Consider the following 15567-nt stretch of genomic DNA (forward strand, 5'->3'; position numbering starts at 1 on the left):
TTATGAACCCAGTATTAGTGTCGGACTGATTATGACGCAACAAAAAAAATTAGCCAATGAGAGGGCACTATGAATTTTACCATTGGTCAATAATGTCCTCTCATTGGCTAATTTTTTTTTGTTACGTCATAATCAGTCCGACACTAATACTGGGTTCTAAGGTTATCTAACTGTAAACCCAAACTAACCCATTTTATGTGAATAATTATTCTAATAGCAGGGCAACAAAGCAAGGCACATAAAATTATAAAATTATGGTCCATTTTGTGTCCATTCATCAGTATCAAGCCATTAACAGGCAAATTTTTGGGGATGGCGAAACATGCAATTATTTCTTATAAGTATGGGGTTAGAATTTAAATATTTTACACGCGTTCTTGCTTGTATTGCATACATACACATATATGTACATAGGATTTAAGGGATGTGTAATAGCATCCAAAAGATCACAAAAGTATTTTGAAATAACTAATCTAGACCTCAAAATGATATATTTGCCACATGACAATTTTTCCATGTTGTAATAGTTATTAACAGCGTTCTTTCTTTAAATTTGTTAAAGATATTAAAAAAGTTCAAAATATGAAGCATCTTTAAAAAAAAATGTTTTATCTTAGGAAGGCTTTCTCAAGCAATCAGGATGGTTTTTAGCCTTTTTGTTCTATATTCATGTCTTGAAGTGGTTTAAGGCTATTTTATGCCCTCTCCATCTCTTTTCTAATACAGAGCCATTCAAAGCTGATGCCTTTAATTGCCATAGTAAGTTATATTACCCTTCATCTATGTTTTATGTTAAGGATTTATTGCGGCCAGCCATGTAAAAAGTTTCCCTGTTGACTGCCCTAGAGATCTTGCACAGGTGAGATAAACACAAGGAACACCATCATTGAAAATTGACCAATATTGTTGGGAATATTAAGACAGCCAAGTAGCAGTAAAAAAAAATAATAGCAGACTAAAAAGGTCATTGAAAAAGAGAGGAAGGTAGTTTTCTGTATATACATCTATACTATAGATCTGTTATTTTGACCATAAAAATGGGTGATTTTATTGTAAAAATGTATTCAGTTACAGGCAACCTAACTTTCTGCTGAAAATAAGCTTATAGAGGGATGGTAGGTTGTGTTAAAAATTTTTAAAGGTGTGAGTTTTAAAGCTTAAAAACAGTAGTAGAACGATAATATTTATTAAGTATGTGTATTCCTTATTGAAAAGAACTTTAGACAAAAATATTTTGTTCTACTAATGCCTTGATTAGCTTCGAATTTAAACCAGTGATGGATGCTTTGAAAACATTTTTTAGAAGTGGGATTTTCATATTTGGGCCAGGTTTAGACTTCCAGCTGATTTTAAAAATTGTAAAAAGGTTGATTTCCCTAAGGCTTCCAAGCAGCTAACATTCGACTGCCAAGCCCTTCAAACATCCATACTAGATAAACATTTCATTTAAAACCAGAATTATAGGGGTCGAATAATGAGAATTATATAGTAGATGATCATTCATCTGAGAATCTTTGCATAAATAGATGCTCTCTAATAAATTGAATTTGCTGGGGGCTAAAATAACGATTCACCCCTTCAACCAAATTAACCCCATCTTCTTCCCTCCTACTGGATGACTGAACTGACCAATAAATAAGTACATATTGACGACAAGTATATCCATATATGTATATTCTATTTCCATTACTACACCCAAAAGTTTCAAATACATAAATATATTTATGAGCTTTGACAAAGATTATTCTTGTTTGAAATCAACACCCATTCGATGTTCTATGTTTCTTACCTAATGTGATAATTTCTAAAAGACAAAAAGTGTATCTTACGCAATTTCCAAAGTTTTAAAGAACATTAAATTACATAATAGTTTCAGTGGATTTGATTCTTGATTTATTTTGTTATTCTATACTTTCATCTAACTTTAGAATCTTAATATGATATTCAGGGATCTAAAGGGATAAGACAATGGCTGATAAACTAATGTACATCCCAATCATGGATACACAAAATTACCCCTTCTACAGTTGGTGGTTAAAACGTTTGACCACTTAACTAAAGAATCAAAATTCCATTAAAGTTCCCAAGGTCGTTAATTTTAAGCCAACGAATAAGAAAACGTTATTATACGACTTTGGGGACTAGTGTAATAAATATCACAATGTCCCCTGCCTCCCTGAGAAATGTTATTATGAGATAAAAAGTTTATCTCTGGCTTCTCTATTTCTTACATCTTGTTTTTGTGTGTTAATGTCTGAATTCACTTGCCAGAAAATTTCAAAGTGACAAAACCCCTATACTTTCTTTGTGTAAAGTAGTAGGATGTTTTTTGCTGGTAATTTAAGATCATAGGAACTTTTATCAAAGAAAAGGGGATATTGGGCTGCTTTATTACACTAGTTCCCAAAGTTTTATAATAACGTTTTCTTATTCGTCGACAACTTTGACTTTTGACTGGTTGTTTTAATAAGTTGAGTTTCCAAACGTCTCAACCACTAATTGTAATATACAGAAGGGGTAATTTAGTGTATCATAATAACGGATATACATCAATTTATTAGGCATTGTCTTATCCCTTTAGATCCCTGGATTCTTTATGTAACATTGAAACACCAACATATATATACAGACAAACTTACGAACATAACGTATCTATAGAGTAGATTCGCAATTAAAAGCAATGATACCACACAAAAAGAAACGTACTAGTTTTATTTTAATCTTTTAATACTTATCAGTAAGCTTTCTTAGTTGTAGATATTATTTATCAATAAAAACCAGTCAGTCAATCCGGCGACTAAAATTTCCACGAATTTTTGGATCCCTGTTTTGGATAAGGACTGAAGTTTAAAAACATTTATTGTTTAATAATTTGTAAAAAGCAATAAAATGTATAACTAATTAACTGCTAGATGTCTAGAAGATGATTGGTTTAAATCTAAACCTAAATAAATAGATTTACAGAGAAGTATTTTGCATTGTTCTTATATGAATAAACTAGCGGGTACGCCCATAGAAACCTCTTGGGGCAATTAATGTTGGGGACACCCTCCACAAAAATAGGTCAAAAACCTTCCATTTCCTTTTTGAATAAAAATAGAAAACATTGTGTACACAGCCAGGTCACTACTTGTATACAGACGAAAAAAGGTACTACTTGAGCCAGGTATTTGTCTTGGTTATACATCTATACTTATACATTTTTTATTAATGTCATTAGTAAAAAGCCTTTGGATAATTTGTCAGCAATGACCACTTTTCTTTATTACCTTATTGCCGACATAAATATTAAAATATTTTGAAATTGTTGATGAAAAATATGAAATTTTCATCCATCTCTTTATTTATCACTAATCATAATTATTGTTTTTTTAAAGAAAACTTATAAATTTTACTCCTCGAAGCCAATTAAATTCAGATAGTAATTTCTCTGGATTATTTCAATTTTTCCTCAGATTAATCAAAATTATCTTTTTATTCAAGTTTTTATCGATTCTTTGAAATGTAAACAACAAGTAAAAATATGCCCATATCTAGTGCAGCTACAACAAGTAAATGTTATTAAAACAAAAATGACAACAGAAGATCTGAAAAACTAGGTCAAACGAACATTAACACTTGTAGATACAGCTGAAGGGCATACTTACATTTTTAGGACTTGATTAAAGAGATGATTAACTTTTATCTTTGTACTTCGTTGTCCTAGGAATCAGCATTCTAAAAATCAGATAAATAGGATACTTATATCATATACGGTTATTCTGATACTTGTTCCAAATTGTACCTAATTACTACAGGAATCGCCATGCCAAGTTTGAAATCAATAGGACAACTCTAACATGCCTAACGATAAAAGCTAATCGTTACGGACGGACGTAAAGACGCCGGCTCAGTAAATATACCTTTGTTATGAGGAAGTCAACCTCTAAAGTTGAGATAATTAATACCTTGAATTTTATTATTTCAGGCAGTTTGTATATTGGATTTTAAAGCTAGAGAGGTAAGTTTTAAAGTTAAAAAAGTTCAATTTAATACCCACAAGTTCCCTTGCGAGGGATGAGGTCATATTAGCCAGCTGCGAGCATCACTTTATCAGAGTACATGAAAATCTTGTGCCACATCCAAGTAATAATATATATCGATTAAAAAGGTAGCCTAAAATTTAAGAGACATTAGCATTTGATTTTGAAACACGCAAGACTTTTCTATCCAGCTTAGTTTTTATCACCCCATATGCACGCAATTAGGTAATAATGATTTCATTATTAAGTTCACCCCTTCTATTTTTGACTTTTTAAAATTTAATCCTTAACGTTAGGAGCAGCAATTGTATTGACCCTTAAATAATTTTGATCTAAATAAACACAACAAATGTATATGTATACCTGGTTCCAGTAGTGCGGACCCCTGCCTCCTCTATTATTTTACCTTAATGTAATAACTATAGCACCATTATAAGCACAGCTTTCCAATAAATAAGTTATTGTTATAACATTTCTTTATAGTCATTTTTGCGTGTTATGACCGTATGAAGTCTAGTATTGGTCATTATACTTTTACTTATTTAGAAAAGTGAAATAACTCTACAGAAAGGAGATCTAGTTTGTATTTTGAAAAGAGTCAACTATAACTGGTTCTTGGTTATAGTTCAAGGTACTTTTTTTATTGTTTTTAATCAAACATTTTCTGCATTTAGTTAAAACTCAAGTCTAAAGAATAAATAGCCTAAAACTATCACACGACCTATGTTAAGTTTCCATAGTTTGGAGAGTTCAATCGGTTCAGAAGTTAGCGAAATTTTAAGCTACAGACAACAAAAACCCTACTACTTTATATACTAGATTAGATCTATGATTAAAAAATTAAAAACATTTCACTCTATCGTTTGATATGATACATTAACGCTTATTTTGACATGGGGATACATAATATAATTCTGCAAGGTTTTGCATTCTAAGCAATTTTACAACAAATAAATAATAACATGCTGTGCTAATTTTTTATTAACACACAGTTTTGTTAAATGCTTTGCAAAAGTCTAAATACAGTGAATACAAAGTTTTCATAAAAAGATCATTAAAACAGCTGATAAGTTTTGGATAACTTTTATTGACCTTCTAATTTCATTCTAGGTTTAAAATATTACTGAACTCAGGGAATGTTAGGACTAACAAAATAGACGATAATTTGATCTACATTCCTAATGTTGATAAACAAAATTACCCCTTATATTTAGACATTACTGATTTAAAAATTGATATTTAATTAGAATTAAAAACGAATTAGATAATTTTGGGTAACAGTATAATTTGCAGTCCAGTGTAATGAAGTTTCAATCTCTGTACATTCTAACTGTTAGGGGTAATTTTGTAAATCATAATTGGGCATAAACAATTATTTACCGCCCATTTCTCAAAAGACCTACACTCGTCACTGGTTATTTAAGTTTCAAACCTAGTTTTATTTTTCAGGAAAGACTGGATTGATTCCTGCAAAAACTATACAAATCATAGCAGGAAAAAATGTTAAACTTTAAAATTGACAAGAAAAGAACATCTATAAGTAACGCAGCTATAATGATATTACAATTACAAATAAAACGTTTGACAGTTCAGAAAATTACACTATACTTTACAAAAGTGGCTTTCATTTAAGTCAAAACACTAAACTTTAATCTGTTTTCATTTAATAACTTTTCATACCTCAAGCTAGTGTTATGCGCGGCTGTCGAGCCCTGGTTTAGAGTAACTTAAAAAAAATAAACATAAATTTTACAAATTACAAGGAAAACTTTTGTTACATCTAAAATTCAAATCTAAGTTAATTATTTAAAAATAATTATAAATCAAAATGAATCGTAAAATATTGAAATTAAAATTATATCTGTACTTTAAATATTGTATTAAATATTAAAATTTAAACTGAACTAATTTAACTAATAATAAATAAAATGAATTAATATTAATTTTAAGAAGTGTAAAATTATTTAATTTTTTTAATCTATTTTTTTAAAAGGACAATTTTATCCATAAATAGCAGGGCTCGGCAGCCACGCCTTAGCTGTGATAAAGCCTCAAATTTAAACCGTTTGGGTGGTTCAAATTCTTTTAGAAATTAGATTTCCATATTTTGGTCAGGTTTAGATTTCTAGCTGATTTTTAAAATGATAAAAGGTTGGTTTTCCTTAGGCTTACAGGCGGCATACGCGCGGCTGCCGAGCCCTGATAAATAGCGCAGCCACAACAAGCTAGATTCGATTTCAAGCAAAGAATGACTAATAGTTTTCAAATAGACAAAAATAATTTATTATCACTTTATATAAAAGACTAGCGGTTGCGCCCCTAGCATCTAGTGGACTCTGTATTTAAAGGGACAGAATATGGCTAGAAAAATACAAAAATAATATAGCTTAAAACCATCACGGGACCTATGTAAATCTTACCTAAAACAGAGAATCCTATCAGTTAAGTAGTTATTGATATCTTAAGCTTTAGACAGAAAAATCTTAATACTTTGGATGACTAAGAACGAATGGACATATACTAGCTATAAAAATGGTGCGATGCTAAATATATTCATTATTTTCTATAAATTGTAATATTATCTTTGTAATTTATTTTTTATGGAAAAAATCTTGTTTACATTTTATTTCCAACACATTAAAATAAATGAAAAACACTTCTTGTTTATTTAATTTTGTAAGTACATGTTTTTTATTGAAATAAATTAGATTAAATAAATTTGAATTATTACTTGTTATCGCCTTAGCATTAGTCAAGGATATGTATTCTGGTGTATTTTTTTTTCAATTGTAGAAGACAAATGACTGTATATTCCTTGCTAACAAAGTACATCGCCCTAAATGCACTCCAACTCACTACTGCCTTGTCCCGCAAGTTCACATACACACACACACACACACACACACACACACACACACACACACGTATAGACTAGTAACCACACATACAAACACCTCTTTTATCCTCACAGTAGCTGTGCAATTGACTATTTATATTTTTTTACTGTATTATGGTTTCCTGTTCTTTAAACATAATTTTGTCTAAATATACAAATTCCTGTTTTAAGCCTATATAATTTTGAGTTAACTTTTCCTTGTCTGTTATAACAGCCCAGCTATTAGTCCATCAATCCTTTCATAAATCAATTTTAACTTTTTTTTCCAAAGCCTTAAATTGACATAAAAAAACCTTGTAGCTTGAACAAACCCTCCAAATATTTTGATTGATCCTAATTATAGGAGAAAAACAGGTCTATGCATTAAACTGTAAATAAGAGGCAAGTCGTGAAAAGTTTTCAAAGTATTTTAGCCTAAAAAAATTGACAATCGGTTGACCAGTAAATTAAGCCCACACCCGGCCACACTAATTTAGCTACAAATTTCACCCCACGTGGGTTCAGGCACTGCATTGAAAATTATGACCAATCACAGCGTTAGTCAACACTTCTCTAGCCAATGAGAGACAAGAAAAGTTTAGAACCCACGTGGGCTGTATACATATGTATATGTTGAGTGTGTCTGCTGCTGCTTCTGGTGGTACGAGCTTCCCGCGTAAATAATCTTCCAGGACATTTGTCAGCTGAAATATTTAACCTCGTGTAGAAATGTAATCATCCCAAGATTTGGTTTCCACACTATATTCTAGAAGACTCTTCTATAGTCTTAACAGCCACATATTTACGTTTATTAAACTTTATTCCAAAATTTCCTTTCTAAATCTTGTTCTAAAACTTTAATTATTAGCATTAGAATCAAAGCATTTTTTTCCATAGAATTTTAACTCATAACCTTTGTTGAAAGTAGTTAAAAAGTGCAAAATAGAGGACACAACACTTAGATAATATAACAACAGCATTATATATATGTATATTTAGTTGTCTGTGTGTATTTATGTCAAATTAAAAGATAAACTAATCTGTATTTTAGAAGGATTACTCTTTTCACATTCAATAACAACTAAAACTTGAAACAAAGATGACAACATCCAAAATGAAATATTAATATAACAAGCCATATATATAAAAATACTACCTGCGGCTGCTGATATTAGGATTACTGGCGATTCTTATGACTGCTAAATTTACCAAAACTTAAGCGGCTGAAGTTGAATTTCTGTCATATTTTGAGGCTCAGGCTAAATTAAATTAAATAGTTTAGAAACAAAATGAATTATATCTAAGCTTTGCTAGAAAACTGAAGAAAATGTTGGCCTGAATCATCTAATAACTGCCTCAAAATACAATCCTAAACAAATTTTATCAATTCATTTCTGTTCACTTCTCTCTCTCTCTCTCTCTCTCTCTCTCTCTCTCTCTCTCTCTCTCTCTCTCTCTCTCTCTCTCTCTCTCTCTCTCTCTCTCTCTCTCTCTCTCTCTCTCTCTCTCTCTCTCTCTCTCTCTCTCTCTCTAGTTTCAGAGCTTTTTAGTTGAGTTAATAACATTTGGGGGATATTTTTCAACAGAAAATAGACAAAAAGAAACAAACACAAAATGCAAATACAATAATATACATTGTTTTTTTTTTCTAGAACAAAGTTATAAATTTAAGCATTTGAAATGTAGTTAAAAGTAGAATGTATTTTTGTTTTCAAATAATATTTTCATTCAGATTTTGTGCTTTTTAGATTGTAGAAGCAAAGCTGCTCTATAAGTAAAAGCTTCTGACAAGCAAACTTAAATTGCCAACTATTTCAAAATTCAAAGTTTTATTAAAATTACAAATGATTAGCCACTGTTGGACATAAATGCCCTTGTTTTTCAAACAAAAGTGTAGTTAAATAGTTAATATTAGTAATCTTTTAGATTTTTTATTAAATATCTTTTTTTTTAGAGAAAAAACACAATAATTTTGCATATATCATTCCTATATCCTAGTGTTGAGAAAATCAATTGATTAGATGATTAAAGTTTCCCAAATCTTATCAGATGTTTATTATTATATATCATGGCTCTTCTCTGAGTGAGTATATTATTTGTGTAAACTGAAAACTCCCTTTTGCTGCAGGGATAGGTAAATGGGTTGACAAAATAGGTTTAAATATCTAATTACTTAGAGCATTGGCTGTATAAATACTTTTTTTTGTAAATGAGTTATCATTTGATTAAAGAATGGTTATTGAAACAAGATCAAATACAAAATCAATTATCATCTATCTATTATTTTGATATAATCTTGACTATCCAGTATTTAAAGTATTTTGAATTGAATCTTTTGTTGTTAATTTTGTCTTCGCTCTTTTTGATCAACTGGGGGAATATTTTAACATCATATTGAGCTTAATTAGTTGGATTTCTACTTTCTCCATTTAATTGATTCCTTTTTCCCTATTACACTCCTACTAAACTCCTGAGGCATAGAAAATGTTGGAATATCTGTGTGTGTGTGTTTGTTGTACTGGTATACTATGGTATGCTGTGCAGAGCAACTAATGATTGTATCAAAAGAAAACAATATTTCCAAGAGCTCTCTCTTTATCTTTTTCCCCTTCTCTCTCTCTCTCTGTAAAAGCATTACCAGATACCATTTTGTTCTTATATACACAATAAAAACTTGGATAGAGACTATACAATAGCATACAACAATTGACTTATGGGATTATTAGAGGGTCAAATAAAAATCTAATCCATGAGGGGATGTAACAATAGATTGTGATAGACTTAAAGGATCTTAAAGGTTAGACTAAAGGTAATAAGAATACAAGATAGTTCAACATTTAATTAACAGGATAATGAAAGATTTTATTAATTGAAGAAAATAAATTGAGAATAAAGAAAATAAGTAAGGGCAGACAAATTTCAGTTAAGACAAACAACAAAAAGTTGAAATTTTGTAATATCATTTTGAAATTGATTAACTAGTCAAAGCTGTCCAGAACCATACAGCCAGAAGTTTAGGTAAACTATGTTGAATGTGATGGATAAGAAAGGTATCTTAAAATTTGTTGTTTATCCAAATTATACAATGTTTTTATGTTTTCAGTTTTTTGTAATAGATAATTTGATTAAGTTTTTATTATATATTTTTTTCTATTTGCTGTATCTTTATTTGAACAAGACAGAACACAGAAAGAGGGAAAGGATTTATTATCCACTGGAAAGTTGTACAAAACTACACCAACAATTCTTATTGAATTGCAAACTTTCTTGAAAGGTTTTTATACTTTTTCTCTTCTTATATGTATTTTTGGTGTGTTTGTTTGTGTGTGTGTGTGTGTGTGTTGTTAGTGCACAAGAATGTGTTTGTGTGTGTGAATATAGAAAAGGGCATTATGTGATGCATTTATCCAATAGGATATAGCAAGCAAAGTTCCAAGGCAAAACTAGGAATTACACTCATGTTTATGGAGCTGCTCAATCAATAATTCTCGATGTTGCAGGATAGTTTGAGTACAGTTTAATTGCTTGCCATCTTGACCAAGAACAGACAGAACTTTTTACTGCTTTTTGTTTCCTGATTCTTATCCATGAGCATCAAACTAAAGTTTATACTCAAGCTTGATGTAGTCTGTGTTAATCTTGATGCTTTGGTTTGTTAATAGTTTAGAATATCTACAACAAAGATACAAATGCAGAAGAAAACACAGTTCATTAGTCTGAGGTCAATCATTATTGATTAGGCTTATGAATCAGTCAATGTATACAAATACAATGTAAATAATTCATTATGCAGATGTAAAGAAAAAACATCTATTCATGGATGTTCAATACCATACATATGATAAAGTAATTGTTACTGTTAGTTTATAGATAATGTTGTATGCTCTTTTTACAACATTTACATGATATTTATTTGCTGAACTTTGGAAAATCTTTTTTAAAAACATGTTTAAAAAAGACATTAAAATAAAATTTAAAATTAAAATTGCCTTTTTAATTAGGAATTTAGTATATAGATCAGTTTAAATTGAGTAGGTAGTGTAAATACTTAATTGATATAATTGTCAAATAAAGTTGTAGAATGTAGAAAGTACTTAAAACATTTAATTGCAAGAAACAGTAATCATAATAAATTCCATGATAAATATCAATTAATGCTCTAATTATTTCAATTATTGATAATTAGCACCATAAAATGTAGAGTTTTCATGACATGTGTTTTTGTGCTTGTGACATTAAGATTCGAGTACAAACAAATGTACTATTTGTAATAAAAAGCTTAAGCAAAAATAAATGTATAAAATAAAAAGGATTGTTTTTAGTATCTTTGTCAATTAAATTAGTAAATATTTATTAAAAAATTTAATGAAGATTACCCTGAAGTAGTGCAGCAATAACTATATGTCTTATATTTGATAGAAAAGAACACTTAAAATTTATAAAAATTGGAATAAATTACTTTTTTGGATATTCAAATTTAGGGAAATTTAAACATTTAAACATAAAAAGAAACATACTGTGCTTAGAAAGTAGCAGTGCTATTAAAAAGTTATTTCTCTGAGGAATGTCTTCAAAGTTTATTTGTTTGGTTTCCTAATTAATTATGACCCAAGTTTGTAAATGATTGACACTCTAATTATGTTTCATTGGATACTATCAATTTATGCATTATAACTTTATTATGCAAACTCTTTGATTAGGATTATAATAAAAAAAAATTATTTAGAATTTAAAAACAAAGCAAACATTTACTACACAGGTTTTCAATATCATTTCTGTGATACACTTTACTATTATTTTTCAATTTAGGATATTAATGTTGCTCTAATTATGACAAAATGGTCCTTGTTTATTAATACCTGTCCCTACTTGGGCTAGGAACTGCTCGTATATGCCATTGAATATCAAAACTTGAAGAATGGTATTAAAACTTTTGGCATCTTCCCTCCATCTTCTATACACGCGTTTTAGAGATATTTTGCTACACAAATGTAACACCAAAGATTCTAAATTCTTGGTATTAAATTGACTGTTTTTAATGGTTAAAAATTGACTTACACCCTACCTTATACCAAATATCTAACTTGAAATTTTCATCAGATCAAAGTTTAAACTTTGAGGATTTTATCCAAACTTTGATCGTTTTGTTAAAAGTTTTTTCTTCTGATTTAATTAGATTTTATGTTTCGTTCGAGAAGTGGGAAGTGTGTTTTATATCACATAAGGAAAATTTTAAACTTTTTTTTGTGGATTTAGAATAAAGGATGTTACGAAGCAAAACTACTCTATTTTATTGTGTTTGTCAGTCCAGCTGTAACATTGCTCACCAATATGTACTCTTTCTTCCGTACGTATACACAATTAAGTGTATTTTCTCTTTTTAAAGAATTTAGATTATATTGACTTAGTAATAACTAATTATTTAATCGTGTCCTTCTGTTTACCCATTCTCTGTTCTCTCTCTTCATCTTGGTTACTCTTTGTTTGCTTATTATTTTTTAAAAAGCTTCACATCTGTTGGACATAATATCCTTGTTCAAATTTTTAAAAAGATCGTTTTCAAAGCACCTTGATACAGTAATAATAAATTAAAGTATAGATGTTAACAATAGTATGTCTATTAAAAGTAAAAATCGGGGAAAGAAAGGTTTGTAGATGAATAAAACCTCCACAAATCTCCACAAAGCTCTGAAAAAAAGTAAGCTTTCAATTAAAAAACTTTTCACATACAGTATCCCTAATGCGCTAATTTTGCCCAGGTTAAAGTGCCCGGAATTGATGTTAAATGTTTATGGCATATAGACAAAGTAATTGCTGCGCTACTTTATAGTAATTTTTGCAAAAATTTGCGCAAAAAACAAGAATTACTCTTTAAGTAGTTATACAAAATTACCTGCATTTTAATGTGTTAATGTGTTCACTTTTAAACCCCCAAAACTTTTATCAATAACATTCCCCCTCCCCCCTTAAAATACCATTTTCTATGTGCCTCATCTTACGTTTCTCATACATTTTTCTACCGACGAACCTAATTTGTAAAGTAGTTTCGCTCTCCTCAAAAAAATTATGCGAAAACAAAATTGGCTATTTTAAAGGCGTGCAAACTCAAAGCCCCTAAATGCCTAAATGGTCATTATACACACACACAACCCACTCACACACACACACACCTATACATTTTCGTGCCAAAAAATGTGCACAAAAATGACTGAAATGGATACATTGGATTATAGAGCCTAATTCTAGTTTTATGCGCTGCTAAAACTATTTAACTTTGGGGCCTCTGGGCAAAGTGTTTTCGAATAATTTGCACTCACGCACGCCAGCTCGCGCACGCACGCGTGACTGCGCGCTTGAAAGCGCATAAATAGACACAGACAGACAAGCCCTAAAAATTGTTTTTATGGGGTCGGCTGATTGATTTATGGTTTGGTTGAAATGGTTAGTTTACCATAGGGCAAATATCAACATAAATGCCTTTTCAATCAAAAGATTCCTTATTTTCATTCAAATTAAAAGGTTTTAAGCGTATTTTGAAACGGAAATTTGTTATATATCTAATAAGCTTTAGTAGGTGGGTAGGTATGTAATAGTACTGCGCAAGTTTTAGTTTTTTTTTTCCTGACAATGCAATGAGGGAAAGCGAAGTTACAGTAAATTTCATAACAAACTTTTTAATTTTCTTCAGAGAATGATTATTAAAAGGGCTTAAGGCACATCCATAAATGTAAAATTACTAACAAATCTTTCTAAAAACAGTCAAATACAAATTTGAGCACAGTTTTTTTTTTGCAAGGCGCCAACGAATGCTATTTTGCCATGCTGAAATGATTGTATGAAGAGAGGTATTAATGCATAATTTTTTGGGGGGAAACTACTTTTTTTGCAATTGGAACATCCCCACCCCCTGCATAGCTATAAATCAATTTTAAATCTGCTTTTTTTCTGGGAGGTAATAGGTTCGATTTTTAAACTCTTGAAGTTCCTAATAACTTCTTTGTTTCTCATGTGAAAAAAAGCATGTTTTGGCCAATAGGCACACTTGCAATTAATATGTATAGTTTTATTAGAACTTTTGCAGAAAGGTCAGGCAAACAAGAATTAGTTGTCTGATAAGTGTTACGTTACTTGTTATCTTGTTACTCTGTCGAAATATTGTTGTGTCGATAATATGTCAGCCACGGCCACTTTTATTTAATGTCAAATAGCCATAATAGTAAAAAGCGTTAATTAATCGATGTATTTATCTTAATTCCATGAAAGTCGACAAAAACTAAGAATCTGTGTGTAAACTTAACGTTACTAATGTTATAGGGCATCAACTGTAAAATATAGGATACTGCCAATTCCTTTTTGCACACAAAAAATTGCGCACAAAATTTGGATAAATTAAAGAGATTATGCACAGATAGAGATATATTGGATCCTTTCATTTTCAGACATTTTGGCTTGAACTTTGCTATGATCCCTATTTCATCAAAGCCAATGTAATTTTGGCATAGATTGCTTCAGATGAGCAGTAAGGAAGCTTAATTTATAAATTTTCTTTAAAACATTGATCAGGAAATGAAGCTTATATATGATAATGTATTTTTTGTGGGGGGTGGGGGGGGGGGGGGGCTTGTTCTTAAAGGAAACTTTACGCAAATAGGCCTAAAACCCAACAAAACAAAAAAAAGCACCTCTTAACATTGTTCACCTTTTAACACATTCTTTTGAAAACATATTTGTTATACACACAACTCAGTATTTATAATTTTATTTAGAATTCTATTCTAAGCCTTCTATGATTTTTGTTCATTGTTTTTGTGTTTCATTTTGGGTTTAAATATGAATAGAAAAATATTAAAATGTGTAATTTTGTTCTATAAAAGAGAAAACACTTCAACTTTTGTGCAAAACTAAAAGATTTTTATTTCTAATTTGATAAATCAACAAAAAAATTCTAGAATATTTAATGAAATATTTTAAAGATATATAACATTTTTTCCCTACATTTACTACTGATAACACAAGGTTTTAAATTAATTTACAAATATACAACAAGGAGAGATTTATCCATGCATAAGAATCACAGTGACAAACTTTACATTCTATCAGAAAATAACAGGACCAGAAAATACAGAAACAGATTTCGACACATTTATGTTATTATTACTTGGATGTTGCACCAGATTTTCATGTACTAGGATAAAGTAATACTCGCAGCTGGCTAAAATACCAAATCCCTCCCCTTCCATCCTCTTTACACCATCCACTCCCCTTCTACGATGAACGAACTGACCAATAAATGATGTTCACGCTAGCAAGCTAAATTGATGACTATTTTTCCCCTGTCACAGTATCCACGTATATTCTACATTCACATTTACAGACAGTTGGACAAACGTTCTGACCCACACTGTTAGAAGAGTAGCTTTGCTTTTAACAAACTGAAAAATATTTGATACAAAATAAAAAGATATCTATGTCATCATCATAATGGCACTAATATTTTTTGTTAGACTTAGATTTTGCCCCTAGGTAATTCGGCATATAATTAATAGCCTAAAACCATTTTATTTTGCATACAAAACTCAACCAATCTCAATTGAAAGATAAAAGTATAGATAGCACCACTCAACGTTTTAAAGCGCCCGATAGTTGTCGGGTTGGGTTGCTGATGGTTGC

The 15567-nt window shown here is 30.2% G+C and overlaps 1 protein-coding gene across 1 annotated transcript; it reads left to right on the forward strand.

Moving 5' to 3' along the window:
* Window positions 1-603: 603 nt before the first annotated feature.
* On the forward strand, window positions 604-5937 carry LOC145312582 (endophilin-A3-like). The gene is made up of 5 exons (XM_080151837.1): window positions 604-643; window positions 798-859; window positions 3968-4000; window positions 4569-4653; window positions 5472-5937. The coding sequence occupies exons 1-5, from the start codon at window positions 604-606 to the stop codon at window positions 5534-5536; spliced, it is 285 nt and encodes a 94-aa protein (XP_080007963.1). The 3' UTR covers window positions 5537-5937.
* Window positions 5938-15567: the final 9630 nt, after the last annotated feature.

This window comes from Acartia tonsa, chromosome 2, assembly GCF_053477335.1.
Source record: "Acartia tonsa isolate MP-2025a chromosome 2, ASM5347733v1, whole genome shotgun sequence".
NCBI lineage: Eukaryota > Metazoa > Arthropoda > Copepoda > Calanoida > Acartiidae > Acartia > Acartia tonsa.